The sequence below is a fragment of the Molossus molossus genome, unplaced genomic scaffold (genome assembly GCF_014108415.1).
Source record: "Molossus molossus isolate mMolMol1 unplaced genomic scaffold, mMolMol1.p scaffold_m16_p_12, whole genome shotgun sequence".
Classification (NCBI taxonomy): Eukaryota; Metazoa; Chordata; class Mammalia; order Chiroptera; family Molossidae; genus Molossus; species Molossus molossus.
Window position 1 is genome coordinate 63,365,158 of NW_023425347.1, and position 18,817 is coordinate 63,383,974.

General features: G+C 56.0%; 1 protein-coding gene across 1 annotated transcript; it reads right to left on the reverse strand.

The window, feature by feature from the left end:
- Window positions 1–4,629: 4,629 nt before the first annotated feature.
- On the reverse strand, window positions 4,630–13,059 carry BSND (barttin CLCNK type accessory subunit beta). The gene is made up of 4 exons (XM_036256794.1): window positions 12,883–13,059; window positions 8,205–8,299; window positions 6,201–6,464; window positions 4,630–5,068 (listed from the first exon to the last, which is right to left on the reverse strand). The coding sequence occupies exons 1-4, from the start codon at window positions 13,057–13,059 to the stop codon at window positions 4,630–4,632; spliced, it is 975 nt and encodes a 324-aa protein (XP_036112687.1).
- Between the last annotated feature and the right edge of the window lie 5,758 nt (window positions 13,060–18,817).

The following is an 18,817-nucleotide window of genomic DNA, read 5'->3' on the forward strand; positions in this document are numbered from 1 at the left end:
ACCAGCTGGGAACTGAATTCCTGCTGCAGGCCCTGGTCCCTTTCACTCCCCTCCAGTCCCTTTTGCACCTGTTAACCAGAATGTGCCCTGAAGATGCCTGGCCCCGGTCACTCCTGGTCAGTGGAACCGCGAACCTCGCTGCCTGGTGTGTTGATGGTGCCTTTCTCCCATCCTCGCTGGGGTTGGAATGACCCAACTAGTGGACAGTTCCTGCCAGGAATTGAAGGCCCTATAGCTATACTACCTCCCCTCCATTTAGCTCTTCTCTGGGAGGATGGGCAAATTACTCCAGCTCTCTGAGCCTCAGTGTCCTCGTCTGTAAAATGGGGACAACACAGCAGCCTCGCAGGTTCTGAGAATGAAATGAGATCAGGTGAGCACAGCACAGTCAGTGCATCGTGGAGTTGTTCCACGTGTGGACCAGGTGGCAGAGGGGAAGGAGCACAGGCTCAGAGGACCTAGCTTTGAATACCGGCTCTGCCCCTGGAGTGGCCCTCTCTCGGGGCTGGTGGGAGGATTAAATTCAGCAAGCAAATATACATGGAGCACCTGATACTCAGCAAATGCTCAATCACTTTTTTTGCTGCTTGTCTGGCCAACCATAAGCCATCCTGCTTCTCCTCCTTGCCACCAAATCGCTACCTCTCTCGCTCAGTCCTCCGCTCCCTCCTCCTCGTCCTGCAGGAGGTATTTTATTGTTGCCTTAGCAACCTGTTGCTGGCTGTCAGCTGACCTGTCCCTTGGCACCTGGCACTCTGTAGACTTTCTTACCCTTTGCAAAGAACTTGCACCTGTGTCTTCTTCTGGGTGAACCCACTCACTGTTGATTCATAAGCAGGACAGAGTTGATCCCCAGTGCGCAGATGAGGAAACTGAGACCTGGAGAGGGAAGGAAGGAGGCACTGTTTGAGCACCTGCAACCTGCAGGAGTCATTGCATCCATGAGCTCTGTCACCACAGCCCGAGAGGTAGGAATTATCCTCCCCACTGCATAAATGTCAACATGGAGGCTCAGAGAGGGGCAGCGACTTGTCCAAGGCCACACAGCAAGAACCCGACAGAGGCTGAGTGCAAACCCAGGTCTCTCTGACTCCAGACTCTGGGATTCAGAACAAACATTTGCAATGTGGGGTCAACAGATCTGTTCCCAGGGCTGCTGCAAAGACCAGAGCGGGTAATAGGCGTGAGGGCGCCTGGCACCGTGCTCAAGGCCTGGGAGTAGAAGTGGAATCTTGTCCACCTCCACCTCATCGTATAGAGAACAGAAGTCCAGAAGGTCTGTGACAAGGTCACGGCAAGCAGTCAGCGGGAACCCAAGCGCCCTGCCCCCAGGACCACTCTTTCCCAGTGAAGGGCAGGGGCCATCCCTCCACCTCCCCAGGCCTTCTCCTCCCGGAGAGTGGAAACTTCCCAAGTCCCTCTGACCTTACAGGAAGGTGAAAAGAGCAGGAGTTTCTGCCACGGTACACAAACCTGCAGCCTGGGGCTGGCAGCTGGAGCCCAGGTTTGCCAAGGCTGCTCCTTCAGCCCTCTGCGCCCGCCAGCCCTGGGGCCCTGCAGGAAGACCTCTTGCCCTCCCAATTAATCAGCCGCGAGAGGGACCGGCCCAGAGGCCCGTGTTCTGAGAGGGAGCTAAGAGGTGGGAAGGCCAGGGGAACGGGCACAGTGGTGGGACCCAGACGTAATAAGCTGGTGAGGCAGATCACAGGGCTGGAAATGCTCAGAGCGGAGCCGAGTTCGAGCCCTCTGACCTGTGCTCTTCAAACTTCTACAAAGCTGCTGACCCTTCTTTTCAAATGAAACCCACAGCACATTCTTCGCCCGCCCTCCTCACAGTCACTTAGCACCCCACCCCGCCCCCGGGAGGACCCACCAAGCAGTGAGACCAGAGGGAGAGCAGAGCCGACGGCAGGAGCCCGGTCACCGCGCGGCCCTGGGGTTCTGCTGGCGTGAACAGTTCACAGAGCATCAGCTCGGACAGGGCCACGCTGACGGCGATGGGTCAAGGCTGCTCGGCAGCCACTGCTGAGCACAGACAGAACACGGACATTGTCACAGCCACACAGTGACCAAACGTCCCCCTCTCCCGGCTGGACGATGACAGTCACCCGGGTGCCGTTCACAGCTTCAGCTTGGGGCTGTCCTGCCCCCGGGGGATCAGACCCGTCAGGACGCCGTGCACAGGACTAGCCCTGCTTCCTGACAGTGTCCAACCCAGAGTAGAGCCCTGCTTCCTCACACCCTCCCCCCAAACACCTCCACGAGCCCAAATCCCATCCTAAGTCCTTCCTCACACCCTCCTCGCAGCCAGTCCCCAGGGGTCTGTTCTCACCGCAGTGAGTGATAAACCCAGCCAGAAGCTGCAGGTGAGCTCTGGGTGGTCTGCGGGCACTGGCAGATGGAGTCCATCAGACACCCGCCCCGCCCGAACCCTGCAGAGGGCACACGGGCCCGTGATCTCCCCTTGCGCATGAGGACCCTGGACTGCCCTGGGCAGAACAGCGGGGTGGTCTCCCCATTACACAGCGAGATGGTGGGGGAGCCGGGACTGCAGCCAAAGCCGAGTCTCGCCATCTCTCCCTTCCTCAGATGGGGTCGGCGTCCCTCCACTGGGCCTCACAGGGGAGGCTCTCGGTTCTCTGGCACGGTCTGGGGAATGCCCTGCCATGGTATTTGGGGCCACCGGGGCCCTCCTGAGATTCCACGCCACACGGCTGTCCCACATGGTCACCCCGGTATGTTTGGTGTTCACTTTCCAGAGGGTGCCCATGGAGCCCGCCAGGCATGATGCCTCACTTATCCTGCCCAGAGGGGAACAGGTGGTTTTACGTAAAAGAATTTGCAGGTGAATGAAGGTGACGCCTTTAAATGTTGAAAATATTTTTATTTTAGCCATTCGTGCTGGTGCTGTTTCCGGTGCCAGCCACCCCTCCCCGCCTTAGTAAACAGAGAACAGAACACTCCACCTCGCCCAGTCTGACTCCGGTCATGGGTGGGAACATCTGCTGGGGCACAGGGGGTGTCCCCGAGCACGCCTTTCACTACCGAGAGGCTGTTACACTGGAGGTAGAATCGCCCAGAAAGAAGAAGTGTATTGGGGGGAGGGGAGCTGCGCCTCTCCCACTGCCAGGCCCCCCAGCCCTCGGCAGAGGCCCAGCTCAGGAGAAGGTCCCAGTCCCAGGTGGCCCGGAGTGCAAGCTCTAAGTACAGGGACCTGGTTTGAGGTAGTGCCACTGTCCCTGCCTGTGACGCAGCTGCCAGTCCGTGCTGGGACCCTGAGGCGCGGCAGAGATCAGCGCGCTGAGAGCCTTACTCTGCAAAGCTGCCCCAGTGATTCCCGGGGCTGCTGAAGCAGGCTCCGACCGCTCTGCTGCCTCTGCTGCGCCAATTTCTTAACTTCTCTGTTCCCACCTTGGCTCCTGCTCTGCACTCTGTCCCTAACGTATAAGAAAGGAGCTTACTAGACTGTGAGCCCTTTGAGGACAAAAACTGTTACCAACTCATGTCTCTTTCTCCCTTAAGATCCTGGCTTGGTGTCTGGCACATAGTAGATGCTCAGTAAATGCCACCGAAATCCAATTGAGTTAAGCAAGGAAGTTTCACTCCACCCACAGTCCTAAGCCAATGCTGATGTAGTCTGCAGGGAGGAGGTTTTCCTGGGTGCTTTTTGCCTGGCTTTATGACTCCTATGCAGGCCATTTGGAAGTCTGAATGCCAGAGAGTAAAGGGTCTAAGAGTTAGGGAAGTGGGGGAGGGGACATTATCTGCAAAAGTTTCTGGGTTCTGGTCAGTTCCGTACACCCTCGAGGAGCACCGAGTCTGGACACTGGGGATACCAATGTGAGTAAAGCAAGTACTAGCCTTGCACAGCGTGCTCCAGTGATCAGTGCACAAGACCCAGAGGTGGCACCAAGGAGCCAGGGCTAACTGGTTCCAGGAGGGGTGACATCAGGAAAGGCTGTCAGAGGAAGGGTGTCTGTGCAAGGGTTTGAAGGATGAGCAGAGATCTGCGGGGCAGACAGGTATCAAAGGGCTTCTTGGCGGAGAGGACATCACAGCAAGGGCGCAGGTAGCAGGGTGAGTGTGTGTGGTAGGACTTGGCCTTGGCATTGAGGAGCAGAGGGTGCAGCATGGGGCGGATGGGGGGAACAAGCCAGAAGGTCAGCCATGACCCCAGAGCAACAGGAGCCACAGGACGAATGTGGGCTGGGGGACACGGGGTTAGCTCTGGGTGAGGACAGATCACACCATATACCAGGCAGACCACCAGACTCGGCGGGAACAGAAACCCTGAGAGGCCTTCACAGAAGATCAGAGAACTAGGCGTAGCACCAGAGGGCTCCTATTCAAAGGCCAACTTTGGGGGTAGGCAGAGAAGGCTCTTGAGGGTCCCCAGCTACTGCAGATCTTCTCAATGAATCACATTTTACCTTAAAAGCTGTAACCCCCAAAATAACAACTGGAATAGCAAGGATCCATCGCAAGTAATCATCACTTCCCCAAATTTCTTTACAATGTACCAAGTGCTCTAGAATCCACCCTCTCATCTGAGCCTCCACACAACCTCATTTTGCAGAGAGGGAAACCGAGGCCCTGTGAAATCGCACAGGGATACTGGCTGGCGCCATGCTAGTAGTACCCAGGGACAGTTCCATCCAAGCCCTGAGCATCAGGCTCAAAGCCCAGCTCCTTGTCTGGGAGGGGGTCTCCAGGGCTGTCCGGCAGCCCATAGTACAAGTCCTCCTCCTCCTGCTCCGGCTCCTCTGCGCCTGTGTCCGAAGCTGCCTCCTCCTCTTTCGTCCTCGGGGACGGCTGCCAGTGGCCGGGCAGGGCTGCGTCCCGCCACTGCCCCTCTGGAGATGTGTCCTCTGATGTGGGGGCATCGATCAGAGCAAAGTCATGGAAGTGGTCCAGCTGGCACCGGCAGGCCCAGGGCTCCCCTGGCAGGGGGCCAGGCTCCTCCCTCTCAGGTGGAGAGGGGGCGGGGCTGCCACTCTCACTGGAGCCCACATCCAGGTCATCTTGGAAGGAAGCCAAGGGTGCAGGGCCTTGGGGACCAGCTGGGGAGCTGCAGGGGAAAGCCAGAGAGGGCAAGGGTAGTTCCGAGTCAGACTGCCTAGGTCTAAACCTCAGCCACTGGCTGCAAGGCCGGGGCAGGTGAGCTCACCTGTCCGGGCCTCAGTTCCCTCCCTGTGAGGCAGAGAAAATAATAATATTCACTTCTTCCGCGTCTCTGAGGTTTATAGCAGATTGTGCGTGCAAAGCACTTTGCACAATGCCTGGCACATAGTAGGTGCTCAAGAAATGAGCTATTATCATGTAATTATCCAAACTAGATCACTCTTTCACTTCTCCAATCGTTCAGGGTTCTCTGCTGGGCCCTCAGCCCCCATCACACCAGCTGTCACCTCTGTCCCCTCACCTGCTTCCCCCATTGGACTGGGAGCTCCTGCGAGGTGGGGGCCATCAAGGCCTGGCAGGGAGTAGGTGCCCCGTAACGGTGAGTAAATAGGTGGATGGATGAGGAATTCAGCTCATGAACATCCAGGGCTGGGGTGGGTGGGGAGTGACCTGCCCAAGGTCATGGGGCCCATCAGTGCAGAGTCTGGATTTGAGCTCAGGCCCTCTGGCTCCATGCCCCCGCTACACATGACAAGCATTCACACGGTAGAGGCCTGTGGTATGCCTGATGCTTAAATACACTGTCCCAGCCCGGCCAGTGTGGCTCAGTGGTTGAGCATCGACCCATGCACCAAGAGGTCGCCGGTTCGATTTCCGGTCAGGACACATGCCCAGTTGTGGGCCAAATCCCCAGTGGAGGGCATGCAGGAGGTGGGCGATCAATGTTCTCTCTTGCGATGTCTCTATCTCTCTCTCCCTCTCCCTTCCTCTCTCTTAAATCAATAAAGAAAAAAATTAAAATAAATAAATACACTGTCCCAATCTTCACAGCACCCCTCTGAGGTAGGAGCGATTATTCCCATGTGGGGAAACTGAGGCTCAGGAGGGTAAGACTCTTGCCAAGGTCACACGGCAGAGCTGCTGGGATTTGAACCCAGGCCTATCTAAGCCCAGACCCTCCTCTGCTACACTGTCCTGTCTACTCCCAAATGTGCCCAACCAGCCCTCATCGGCCCACATCCCTCCTCCTCCACCCCAGAAGTGGGCAGCATCCCCACTCCCGGGCTCTCCACACTCGCCTGGGACTGCTCTGGGTTGGGTTTCTTTCTCCTTCATCCTCATCCGAGCCCCTGTGGACGACCACGGCAGCCTCCATCCAGGCCTGAGCGTCATGGGGGCCACCTTCCCCTCTCCCGCTGGCTTCCGGCCGCTGCCGTCCTGGCTCCAGCAGGGGGCGAGGGTCCTCACTGTAGCCCAAGACCTTCATCCGGATGTGGCTGAAGTCTGGCAGGCTCTGGTCATAGGCGGCTTCCTCCCACAGCCTTACGTAGGCGGGCTGGGTGCTGGGGGAGCAGGGCAGACGGCAGGAGAGAACAGGCGGGTGGGCGAAGATCCCTTCCAGACACCAGTGCCTGCCGTGCCCTGGCCCACCTGGTCTGCCACCTGGTCTGCCCAGATCTCAAAGAAGCCCTTACGGGTCATCCCTGTACCTAGTTCACGGGTGAGGGGTCAGGCCCAGCAAGGTAAGGCAGGTGGCAGAGCTGACACTCGGTCCCGTGTCCCTTTCACTCTGTGTCTCCCGAGTTAACCCCAAGGGTGCAACTGCGGACCGAAGACAGTCTCACTGACAGTTTCCCGGGTTCCACACAGTGGACTAGAGGCTCTCTACTTGTTTCCCGTTTATTCTGAACGAGACCTTTCAGCAGAATAACTGATCCCGTTTTCCAGACGCGGACCCAGCAGCAGGAATTAGCAGCTACTGAGTGCTCCTTGCCTGCCGGGCTCTGTCACTATAACTGGGAGACACTGGAGGAAACCGAGGCACAGAGAGTTTATCGGGCTTGCCCTGGTGACTCGGACCCTTGGCGTCAGTGCTGGGGCTCCAGACATCACGTTTTCTACTGCTCTCTACAGTCCCTCCAGAAAGTGAAGTTCAGAGACTATTTCCCGCCCAGGGTCCACAGCTGGGAAGTGACAGGGAGGAGCCTGGGATCTGTCACAGCAGCTCCCCCCGTGTGACGGGCTGAGGCTGTCTCCGTGCCCACCCAGGGTCTGTCACCTCATCTCCCAGGAATATCTGGTCGCTCTGTGTGCCAGGAACAGAAAATACCATCGCGACCTCCTTTCCCAAGCAAAGTGGAGAGAGGTCCAGAGCCCCAGCCACAGACCCTGGACCGGCAGCCTGGCCCTCTGAACACGGAGCTACAGCCGCCAGGGGCAGGAAGGGGCGCCGGTCCCCCGTCCCTCCCGGCTGAGTGATCTGCAGTGTCCTGGCGAGCCACGGTTTGGCACCTTCAGGGACAAAGCCCCTGGTCTGATCTGTCACTGGTTCCCTGGGAGGCTCCTCGAGTCTCAGTTTCCACCTGTGTAGAAAGGGCTGGACACCCTCCCTCCCGGCTCACAGGGTTTCTATGAGGACTGGGGGAGGTAATGGGTGCAAGTGTCTGATTCGGTCTCTGGTGCAAAGGACGCTCCTCTTACAGGTGATGATAAACACGTAGAAAGGGCCTTCTGGGCGCCAGGTTCTGCTCTTAGCACTTTGCTTCTATTACCATCTCACTGACCCCTCCCCGAGCCCCCAGGAGGAAGGGACCATTAGCGTCCACAGTTCACAGAGGGGGCAAAGAGGTACCTGAGTTTCAAAGCCACACAGCCAGGAGGAGGCAGAGCCCAGGGCTGTGCCTTGCCCACCACCAGGCCTCGCGCTGTTTGCTGTAGCAACAGTATCACAGCTCTTCGGGAGTTAGGGTCAAACCTGATTTTGATTTTGGGTCTGACGCTAGTTCACTGTAAGACAGGATAAAGTCCCTGAGCCTCAGTTTCCTCATCTGTAAAATGGGAACAGTAATGCTTGCCTCACAGAAGTAAGAGTTCCAAACAACCCATGATTTCTAACAGTGTGTTCTTAGTGAGGTGGGAAGGCCTAGCCAAAGCCTGGAGCAAGGGGAGGAGACACTGTCCACCCCTCCCCCCACTCCCTCTGCTCCTCTGTAAGGGGAGACTTCCTGGTGCCTCCCTGAGGGGCTCACGGCCCCTCCCCTCCAGCCGCTGCCCACCCCAGGCACAGAGGGCCCAGCATCTACCTCTTCATGTCCGCAGCGAGTGCATTCTCCAGCAAGCCCGGCGGCTTCGGGGCCTGGACGCCTTGGAATTCAGAGTCAGCAGGGATGAAGGCGATCTGCAGGGCAAAGGGGAGAAGGCTTCTCTGCGGCTGCCCACACAGCTCTCCGCATGCCCTGGGGGAGAAGCTCCACCGGGGAGGGCCTCCCCTTTGCCAGGAGAGGGGTCTGCTCAGGGCCAGGGCCAGAGGGTGGATGGCTCCCCGGGCTCCTGCGCCCACCTGGCCCTACATTCACCCACCGACCTGTGTCGAGCACCCGCTGTGGGCAGCCACTCTCCTGGGGCCTCGGGGTCGCAGGAAGTGAATGGGACACACTGCCCGAGGGTTGCTCACATCTCCTCATTTACCAGGTCCTCACCCAGTGCCCAGCTGCGCCTGCACTTCGTCCACATCTGGTGAACGAGTGGAAAGCAGGTCACTGTCATGTGTTTCTCGGCAGAGGCTGTGGTGGGGGACAGGCTGTGGTGTGCCCACCAGTCCTTGTCCCTGAACTTTTAGGGATCAAGAGGTCTCTGCAAGTGCAGCCCCATAGGCTGGGCACAGGTGGTGGAAAGGAGGTGGGTCATTTTTTTAACTTTTTAATTTTTTATCCTCACCCGAGGACATTTTAGCATTTATCTTCAGATAGAGCAGGAGTGAGAGAGGAAAGAGAGAGAGAGAAACATCGATGTGATCAACCTGTTGCCACCACAAGACCCCAACTGGGGCCATGGACAAACTGCAACTGAGATACGTGTCCTTAGCGGGAACTGAACCCAGGTCTCTCTGGTCAGCGGGCCCACGCTCTAACCGCTGAGCCAAACCGGCCAGGGCAGGGAGGCGAGTCATAAAGAAGGCAGTGGAAGGAGGCAGAGGAGCCTGCCTTGGGGTCTGGGAGACTAGAGGAGAATCCTCCCGTGGGCAGATCGTCTCCCCCCGGAGCCTCTCTGCCCTCCTGTGAAATGGACATAGCCTCCAAGAGATACTGGCTGCATGCTTCACAGTCGTCAAGAGGTAAAGCAGCCCAGGTGTCCCTACACGGATGGATGAGAAAACGAAATGCGGTCTATGCGTGCAGCGGAGCGCTACCCAGCCTGAAAAAGGATGGACTTCTGCCACCAGCTACTACATGGCTGACACGCGAAGGAATACGCCAGTCACAGAAAGACAGGTTCTGTCTGACTCCATGTATATGCAGCATCTTGAATTGTCAAAGGCAGAGTCAGAAAGTAGGACGGTGGTGGCCACAGACTGGAGGGAGGGGGTGAGGAGTTATTGTTTATGGGTGAAGAGTTGCAAGTCGGGAAGGGCTCTGGAGATCTGTTGCACAACAATGTAAAGGTAGTTAACCCTTAAAAATGGTTGGGATGGCAAATTTTATGTTGTGTATTTTACCACTATTTTTAAAAATAAGACTAGCAATGCCTGTCTCCGGGGGTTGCTGTGAGGGTTCATGAGAGGATAAATAGGAATCCCCCAGCACAGAGCCTGGCACATAGCAGCTGCTCAGTAAATACTAGTTTGACACAACTGAAGATGAAGTTACCTTCTGAGTCCTGCTCTCATCTGGAAATTTGTTCAATGAATATTTGATGAGGCCCTTCTGTGTTATACCAGGTTCATAAATAGCAGCACCCTTTTCCCTTCCCATAGAGTGCAGTGAGTAAGACACTTGTCGGCTTCGGAAAAGCTCCATCCGACTGGGGAGATGGGAATGATGGATGGAGGGGATCTCAGAACTCCTGGGAGGGGTAAGCTTCCTCCAAATGTCTGGACATAAGGCAGGAGCCCAGGTGTCTTCCACACCCACTAAGGATGCCCTGCACTTGCCAGCTACTCTGTACTTTGAAGAAGCTGTCCCTTCCTCTGCCTCAATGTCTCCCAGTCACCATCTTCCTCCTTCTCATCATCACCACCATCATCATCACCACCACACACAGCAGGTACTATGCGTTTGATGAACTAGAAGTGTCTTCTCAGTTCCTATGGTCTTGAGTTCAAATTCTACGATAGTCCATCATCTCTCACTTATACCAGAGAAGGAGCCTCCCCCACTGGTCAGGCTGTGCCTGGACCTTTCTCCGCCCCATGTTGGCCTGATAACTTTCTTGAACTACAAAGCTGATCATGTCCCTCTCTTGTCCTATCAACTAAAGGGCAAGGTCCAAATTCCTTAGCGCGGCATCTCAGGCCCTGCAGAGCTGAGCCCTACTCCCTCTTCTCCTTCCCCTTCCCCTCTTCATCACCCATGCCCACCCCTGTAGCCATGCTGACCCCCTGCCTTGCTCTTTCACCTCGTGTCTTTGATCATGCTGTTCCTTCTGCCTGGAATGTCTTCCCCTTCTTCTCTGCCTGAAGAACTTCTACTTAGTGCACAAAACCCAGCTCATGTATCTGTGAAGCCTACACCCTCCCCATCAGGCAGAAAATTGTCTTCCCTGCAAGACCCCCCAGCCCCTCAAAGATAGGGACAGCTTAATTCATGTTGGTATTGGCTACCGCTAACCCCCATACTTTAACTGGCTGATTCTAGTCCCCTATAATTAATCACATTTCTTTCGATCTAGGAATTCCCATTTGTTAGCTGCTGAGCCAAGGGAGGGTGCCAAGGGGAGGGTGGGCATGTCCTGAGGGTTTAAACAGCCCCAGCCCCAAGGAGACAGTGTTGGGGACAAGACTTCCCTATCTAGTATGCCTCCTTGGTTGACAACACACTGCCTCCCTCCCCTGGGTGTGCCAGATCTAACACCCACACCTGCACACACACAGAGCCCGCCAAGGCCACAAACACCACTCCTGAGAACAGTGCCCGGAACCAGCTCTGTGCCAGGTGTAACGCTGGGTCCCCCGTACAAGACCCCACTGGGTTCCTCCCACTTGGCTCGGGAGGCAGGGAAACTCCCTCTGACAAGGTCACAGAAGTGGGGCAGGAGGGAGGAGGGATTTGAATCTGGGCCTGTCGGACACTAAAGCATGCCCCCTCCCCCCCACCGCTGCCTCCACGGCACAGGGACACGTGAATCTGTCAACAGTTACTCATTAATACACAGCAGTATTCCCTCTCCCCTCGCTCCCCCTCCTCTGCCGCTGCCACCCCGTCACTGCCCACCACCCAGAGCCGCCTCCAGTAAAGGCAGGGAGGACAGTGAGGACACTACCCTCTGCACCCCAGCTGCCCCCAGGATCCAACCTCATCACTGGAAGGAGGAGGAGGATGAAAGTGGTTACATGGGGGTGGCTTCGGGCCCCAAGCACCTCTTCTCCTGGTGACCTCAGAGCTTTGCACAGACAGGCGAGTTGACTGTAAACTGCTGGGTGTGACTACAAACCAGCCAGGACCGCCCAGCACCAAACATTCTGACAGCCTGGGGCTGGCCCATGGAGGGGGCAGGGCTGGGGAGAGCTGGGCCCAGTCCCCAAGGAGCCTCCTCCCTCCTGCCTCTTCCCCTGAACACCCCCCAGCACAGCCACCCAAGTGGGAGTAAGGACAGGACTGCAGGTGGTGGGGGCTGCCTGGGGCTTAGAGCCCTAGATGTCCAGACCAGCAGGGCCCTTAGAGGTACCCCCTTTCTCACCCCCTCTTCCTGACTCACATACTGTACAAATGAGGACACTGAGGCTCAGAGAGGGAAGGGGCTTAACAAAGTCTCCCAAGCAGTTAGAATTGAGCCCAAGTTAGAATCCATGCTTCTCTTCTTGTCTCCCTGGATCTGTCTGACCAGCTGTGTGACCATGGAAAAGCCACACAACCTCTCTGAACACTAACGGTTTACAACTCCTGACACGCTCATTCCACAGGGTTGTTGGGAGGATCAGTAACAGTAAGGGTGGCAGCTGTTCACCTAAATATAATACTCTACAGTTTATAAAACATTCCTACATCCTATCTCTTCTCTGTTCATAATAACTCTGAGCTGGAAGAAATCGGGGCTTGGGGCTCCATTCTGCATATGTAAGAAACTGAGGCTCAGAAAGACAAAGGCCACACAGAGTTTGGGGCAGAGCTGGAACTAGAACTCGGGACTCCCAAACCAATGCTCCTCCCATCACTAAGTCACTCGCAAGGCCAGGCGTGCTGGTAACTCTGAAGGATAGAGCACCGACCAATCCAAGCCTTCGAGGCTGCACCGGACCCACCCAGAACTCAGCGGCTGGGGTACACGGGACAGCCCTCCCAGGTAGAGGGTTATGCCTTAAGTCACGCACACCTGAGCTCGGAGTCTGGCACGTAGGAGAGGTGGGACCTCACCTTTCTGAGCCTTGGGCTTCTGCACTGGAAAATGAAACTACGGGGGTGCAAAGGCTTCGGAGGTGCCTGCACCGCACCGCGGCTGGGGGAGCGCCTGGCAAGCGGCAAGCGCTCGTTTACTCTGGTCGCTAGCACACGGGTGCGTGTGTGCTGGGTTTCATTGTGTCTCGCATGGGCCTAGATCCCGGAGGGCTTCTGATCAATCTTTATGAAAAGAGAGGGAGGGAGGGATGGATGGATGGATGGATGGACGGACGGAAGGAGGGATGATCAGGAGAGTGGAGAGAAGACAGGGAGTGGTAAGGGGGGGTAGGAGAAAATGACTGAAGGACGGGGCATCATGCCTGGAATAGAGGCTCAACCCCCTGCCCTCCCGGCCCAGGCCCAGCTGACCTGCCCCACCGCTGCCTACCTTGGGGTAGCACTGGCACATGCTCCAGATGACGCCCCCGATCACCATGACGCTGCCCATGGCATAGAAGGTGCCGTAGACCTGGGGCCGGTCGTGGCTCATGAGGAACGTGCCAAGGGCCAGCAGGAAGAGCCCCAGCACGATGAAGCCGATGCGGAAGGTCTTCTCGTCCGCCATGGCTATTCCGCCAGGCCACGGTCAGTGCACCGCCCGCGGAGGGGCGCCCGCGGACCAGCGTGGACGCCCGGGCACCGCACCCAGTGGATGACGCTGCGGGATGGCCGCAAATCCCGACCTACAGGTGAAGAGGGGCAGGCTCCCTCGGTCCAGCTGCAGCTCCTGGGCGCACGCCCTCGCCAGGCTGCAGGAGCCACGCTTCAGTGGCCTCTGCCCCCACCACCACCTTCACTCTCTGTCACCTTCCCTCTGGGCCCAGCTAGAGTGTGTGTGTGTGACTGTGAGTGAGGGAGAAGCCAGGAGGGAGAGGGGGTGGCTACAGGAGCTGGGGCCCAGCCAGGGATTTGACATCACCTCATTTGCCTGTGTGGGGCTGAGCTGGGTGGACAGGCGGCCCCATGCCATCCAGTCATGGGAAACTGGGTCCAGTGCCACAGCCAAAACACATCAGAATACCGCTGGAAGATTCCAGGATCCCACAGCCCGGCATTTAGAATCTTGAGCATTCTAGACTCTTCAAGGTCAAGTGCCCATCTGAGGTTCAGGAGTGTAGCCCATATTTACTGGATGGTGGCTGTGCATGGCCCCATTCTGAATATGGTATAGATAGGACTCATTTAAGGGGAACCCTTGAGGCAGGCACTACTATCACACTTTATGAGGACCCCGATGCACAGACAAATCACTTGCCCAACATCACACAGCTAGAAATGGCACAGCAGTTGGGATTTGAACGCAGAGGCCGTGCCCCTAGCCCCTAGCCATGGGATACTCCCTAACTGTAGTAGGAAGGTTAAAAGTTTGGGCTCCAGGGGCCAGGGCACATTGCCTGGGCTTGGGTTCTGGGTCCTCTACTGTGGGGCAGTGTGGCCTTGATCAAGTTGCTTCCCTGTGCCTCAGTTTTCCTCTTCTGTAAAATGGGGTTAATTGCAGCATTTCCCAGAACAGAGCTATGTGCATGGCCTCCCTGGATTTCTCTGTGAGCTGCTCCCAGAAAGGTACCTAGATCCTGGCAAACATCCTCGCCTCCTCTCTCTGCAGGGAGTGAATGACTGACAGCAATTCCTTGCCTTCTAAACTAGGAAGATGCCTTAATTCTAAGATTGACATTGTAATCGTGGGATTCCAGTTCTGGGGACAGGCTGATGGGAAAAATCAGATTCCCTTACAGGATTATAGGAAAATGAGGACCATCCGTGTCTCTAAAAGAAAACGTTAACTTATCATTTGTACAGGGCTCATTTGCTAACGTGGGCTGGTGGCTTCTATTTGGCATCCTGACTTAGTAGGTTGGGGATTTTCCTGTGTGTTGTGGTCACCATCTCCTTCATCCCCAACAGCAGCTGTGCTTCGAACACCATCCCCACGCTCACACCATACCCTCTGCCTGCTGTTCTGCACACACACACTTTTCCAGCAGCAGTTTCTCCTTCACCAGCCCTGAGATCCCCCCGGGCTGCGCCCTACTGTTTGTAGAGGAGGTCCCCTGTCACAGAGCTCAGGAGAGCCTCCCAATGAAAGGTTGCTGAGATCTCAGAGAAGGGCTGAGAGTCACCAGGTCATGTCCAGGTCTGATTTCCTGAGCTGGTGGCTCCGCTCTTGGCTTTAGTTTTGTCACCTGAGGACTGAGGGTGGTATCAGGGCCACCTGCTTGGTATTGTGCCGGTAAGTGACCTAATGGAGGACAAAATGCTTTGCAATCCGTGCTTATCAATAGGGCGAGACCCACCAAAGATACACTATTATCATCATCTTACAGAGAGGAGCAGAAAAGGGAAGCCACGAGTATCCTTCCCAGAAATAGAAACGGAGGTCCAGAGCCGCCTCAGCCTGCCCTCTCTGGTCCTGGCTTCCTGGGGGAGGATCTCCGCGGTCGCAGTCCAGCAGGAGCCTCTCGCGCCCCCTTGTGGCGGTGTAGCACGTGGCAAGGCGCTTTCACACCCTTTGGGTCATGCTGGGGTCCCTCTCCCTGGAGAGGAGCACAGGGAAGGGGTTATCATGCCCATTTTACAGGCGAAGAAACTGAGGCCGGGGAGGGGGAGGGACTGGCAAGATCTCCCCAAGCTGAGTTTGTGGTTGAGCGGGGACTGGGACCCACATAGTCCCAGCCTCAATGCTGATGGATCTGGTGCTCAGCCATTCCTGAGAGGCCTGCCAGTCACCAGAGCACTGCCTCCTCTCCCCACCTTTCCTTTCCTCTCTACGACTCCTTTACCCTTTTATTCTCCTCTTGTAAAAAAATGAAAATGTGAGTGACGAGTAAGAAGCTGTGGGACAAGTAGGTGCTCCGTAAAATCTAACCTCCTCCACAGAGCCGTGGGGAGATAAACGGGAACAGAGGTGTGGACGGTGCTCTGGCGGTGTTGGGTTGAGGAGTCTCTTGACTCCCAGCAGAGGGCGCGCCAACCACTGTTTTCTCCCTGTCCACAGAATTAGGATCCTCTAAACATCCTCAGAGGCAGGGAGGGGAAAGATCACACTTATTTGACAGATGCAGATGCTGAGGTCCATGGAGGCAAGGTGAGTGTCTCGAGGTCTCAGAACCTGTACTTAGTAGAACCAGGATTCAAACCAGGTCCCCTCAGTCTCTTGTTGACTACCTGTATGTGCAGGACACTCAGAGGTATGAAGCATGCTGATAAACGGGGTTTCAAAGAGTGATGGGACTTTGTCCTAACTTCTGGGATAAAATGTGGTTAAGGCGCTGAGATAAGTGTGAGGTCCAGGATGTGCACAAAGCAGAGAGGGATAGACTCCAGGGTTTGGATGAGGAATGAAGGGAGATTCGCAGAAGGGATCCTTGAGGAGTCAGCTGGAGTTCTGTCAGGGCAATAAAAGCAGTTCAGACAGAGACCAGCATGTGCAAAAGCCCAGGGGCAAGTAAGCACTGACACATGGCTGGAGATAAAACTCTAAATGCTATGGACACATTTGCCCCTATACTATCTACTCCTCCCCTTCCTCCCCAGATCTACTCCCCCCAGGTCCCAGGTCAACTGCAGCCTTCCAGTGTTCTCCAGGCCAGTACCCAGATCCTGGCAAACATCCTCGCCTCCTCTCTCACTCCTACATCCTGTTGGCTCTACCTCCAAGGTACGAGAACCCAATCACTTCTCACCTGCCACTACCCATCAGCCTGGTCTGAGCACCCATCATCTCTGTCCCCCTAAGTGCTCTCTGCTTTTCCTCTTGCCCCCTGAAATCTCCTTCCAATCCAAATGCCAGGTCAGACCTTGTCACTCCTGCTCAGAGCCCTGAAATTATTTACTGTCTTATCAGAGTAAAAGCCAAAGACCTCAAAATAGCCTGTAAGACCTTAGATAATCTGCCCATGTCGCCCACTCCATCATTCCTCTGAGCTCACCTTCTGCCATGCCCCCCCCCCCCCATCCACTCCATTCCAACCACCCTAGCTCCATGCTCTCCTATTGGTGAAATTCCCCAGCTGGGGCAGTGACTTGATCAAGGTCAACAGCACCTTGGAGGCTCAGTCACACAGGCACCCCAGGGCCTTTGCACTTGCTGTTGCTGCTGCCTGGTACGCTCTTCCTCCAGATATCTATATGGCTCCCTCCCTTACCTTATTCAAGTCTTTGTCCAAAAGTCAGCTTTACCTTGAGGTCTTCCCTGGTAGTATATCACCATCTCCCTAGGTGTTCCCTGTCCTCATTTCCAGATTTACATCTCTACGTAGTACTCATTGCCATCTTTCATACTACACACATTATTTATTTAGTTTGTCTCTTGTCTGTCTCCCCTCAACTAGAACTGAAGTGCTCGCAGTGGGGACTCTGTTTTGTTCACTGTGGTATCCTCGGGTGCTGGAACAGGATAGGCTCTGGATTCATATTTGGGAATGGAGAGATGGACATAAGTTCCAGAGGAGAGGGATGCCGGAGAGGAAGCACGGGCTGGAACCTGCTGGGGCCATGCCAAGGTATCCGGCATCTTTCTCAGGCATCAACAGAGAGCCCCTAGTGTTGTAACGTGTCAGCGAGATAACCAGAGACGCACAGCCGAACTCTAAAGGGGCACTTCACTACACCGGTGGGCTGGGGGGGTTACAGCTTCCCCAGATCCTCAGCACCAGATTCTCCTAAAGGGGCACTTCATTACACCGGTGGGCTGGGGGGGTCACAGCTTCCCCAGATCCTCAGCACCAGATTCTCCTATAGGGGCACTTCATTACACCGGTGGGCTGGGGGGGTTACAGCTTCCCCAGAACCTCAGCACCAGATTCTCCTTGCTCGTCTGATTTTAAAGACAGAGCGCCCCCACCTCGGGGAACTGGTACAATAGTGGATGTGACAGGGATTACAGAAGTCAGAATTAGCATTACTCACATTATTCACTGGGCTCACAAGTACCTGCAAATACCGACTGCAAATGCCTCCCAACACGTGGGGCAACTATAATCTTAGGCAAAATTCCTTTACTTCTAGGGGTAATTAATCTATTATTGGAAAAATATCCAGGAAGGTGCACTGATGATAAAAATGGAATCTAGTGGCCTTAGCCTCGGGGCCCAGGTCACTAGAAGGGTCACTAGGGGAAGGACAGATCGGATAGTAATTTTACAGGGGCCTCAGGTTTCCAGGCAGGTTGACAGGAGCAGGAGACGGCGGAGTCAGGAGCAGTTGCCAGGCTGCAGCAGAAATCCAGGGGGACAAGGACAAAAGTGAACCATTTTAAAAGCGATTAGTTGCTGGGAGAGGAGGGCGGGTGGTGTGGAAACTTACAACTGAGAAACTTCTGACTGATCTGAGGTGGAGGCTGCAGGGGTGGGGTCGCCGGCCCCCCAGGGGATAAGCTGAGGGGAAGTGTGGGAGAGGCCTGAGCCTGAGGGTCCCTGACATCCCAGGCGTGGTGGCACCGGCTGTGGGCTCTGAGTACCGGGGGAAGAAGCCAACCGCCAGGCCCAGGAGGAAGGAAAGTAGGAAGCAAACGGGTGCCTGGTGGGGGCTGTGGGTGGCAGACCCGGCCTCACTGGCTCCTCCGCCCCACGCCCTGCCAGCGAGCACAGGGCCACTGTTCACAGCGAGGCCACTGCAGCTCAGAAGGGTTAGGGGGTTTGCCTGACGGGAGGCTGACGCCATAGCCCTGACTCAGCCTCCAAGGTGCTGGTGACCTTGAGCAAGTCACTGCCCATGCTGGGGGCGCTCACAGATTGGTTGGTATAGAAAGAAAAGCAGAAGAGGTTTTTCCAGGCTCCCAGCCCTCCCCACCCTCTACACCTGCAGCTCCTGCCAGGCAAAGGTGGTGCCTCCCAGCCAACCTGCAACTCATTAACTCACCTGCCTCGGGGAGATTCCTCACTTTGGGGTAGGAGGGAGGCTGGGCTCTGCTTCCCAGCCTGGGACCCCATTAACCCTTTAGGAATTTCAGAAAGCCTGACAAATCCCCACCCCATCCTCGAGATACCTATGGGAAACTGGTGTGTGTGTGGGGGGGGGGGTAGCTCAAGGTCTGGCTCTGCCTTTATTCTCTGACTTGACCTCCCTGAGCTCAGTTTCCACATCCGTTAAATGGGACCACCTGCAGCAGAGCAGGCTTGAGGATGTAAAACCATGGCAGAGGGCCTGGCCCAGCATAAAGTAGGCCCTCGAGGAATGCCACCTTTGTCCAGCTGACTGAGCCCCAGGAACCTGAACCCCTGCTTGCCGTGTGACCCTGGAAAGGTTACTTAACCTCTCTGAGCTGGTTTTCTCATCTGTGAATGGGGTGGTGTAGAGATGTAGGGATGCAGAATATAGCTGGA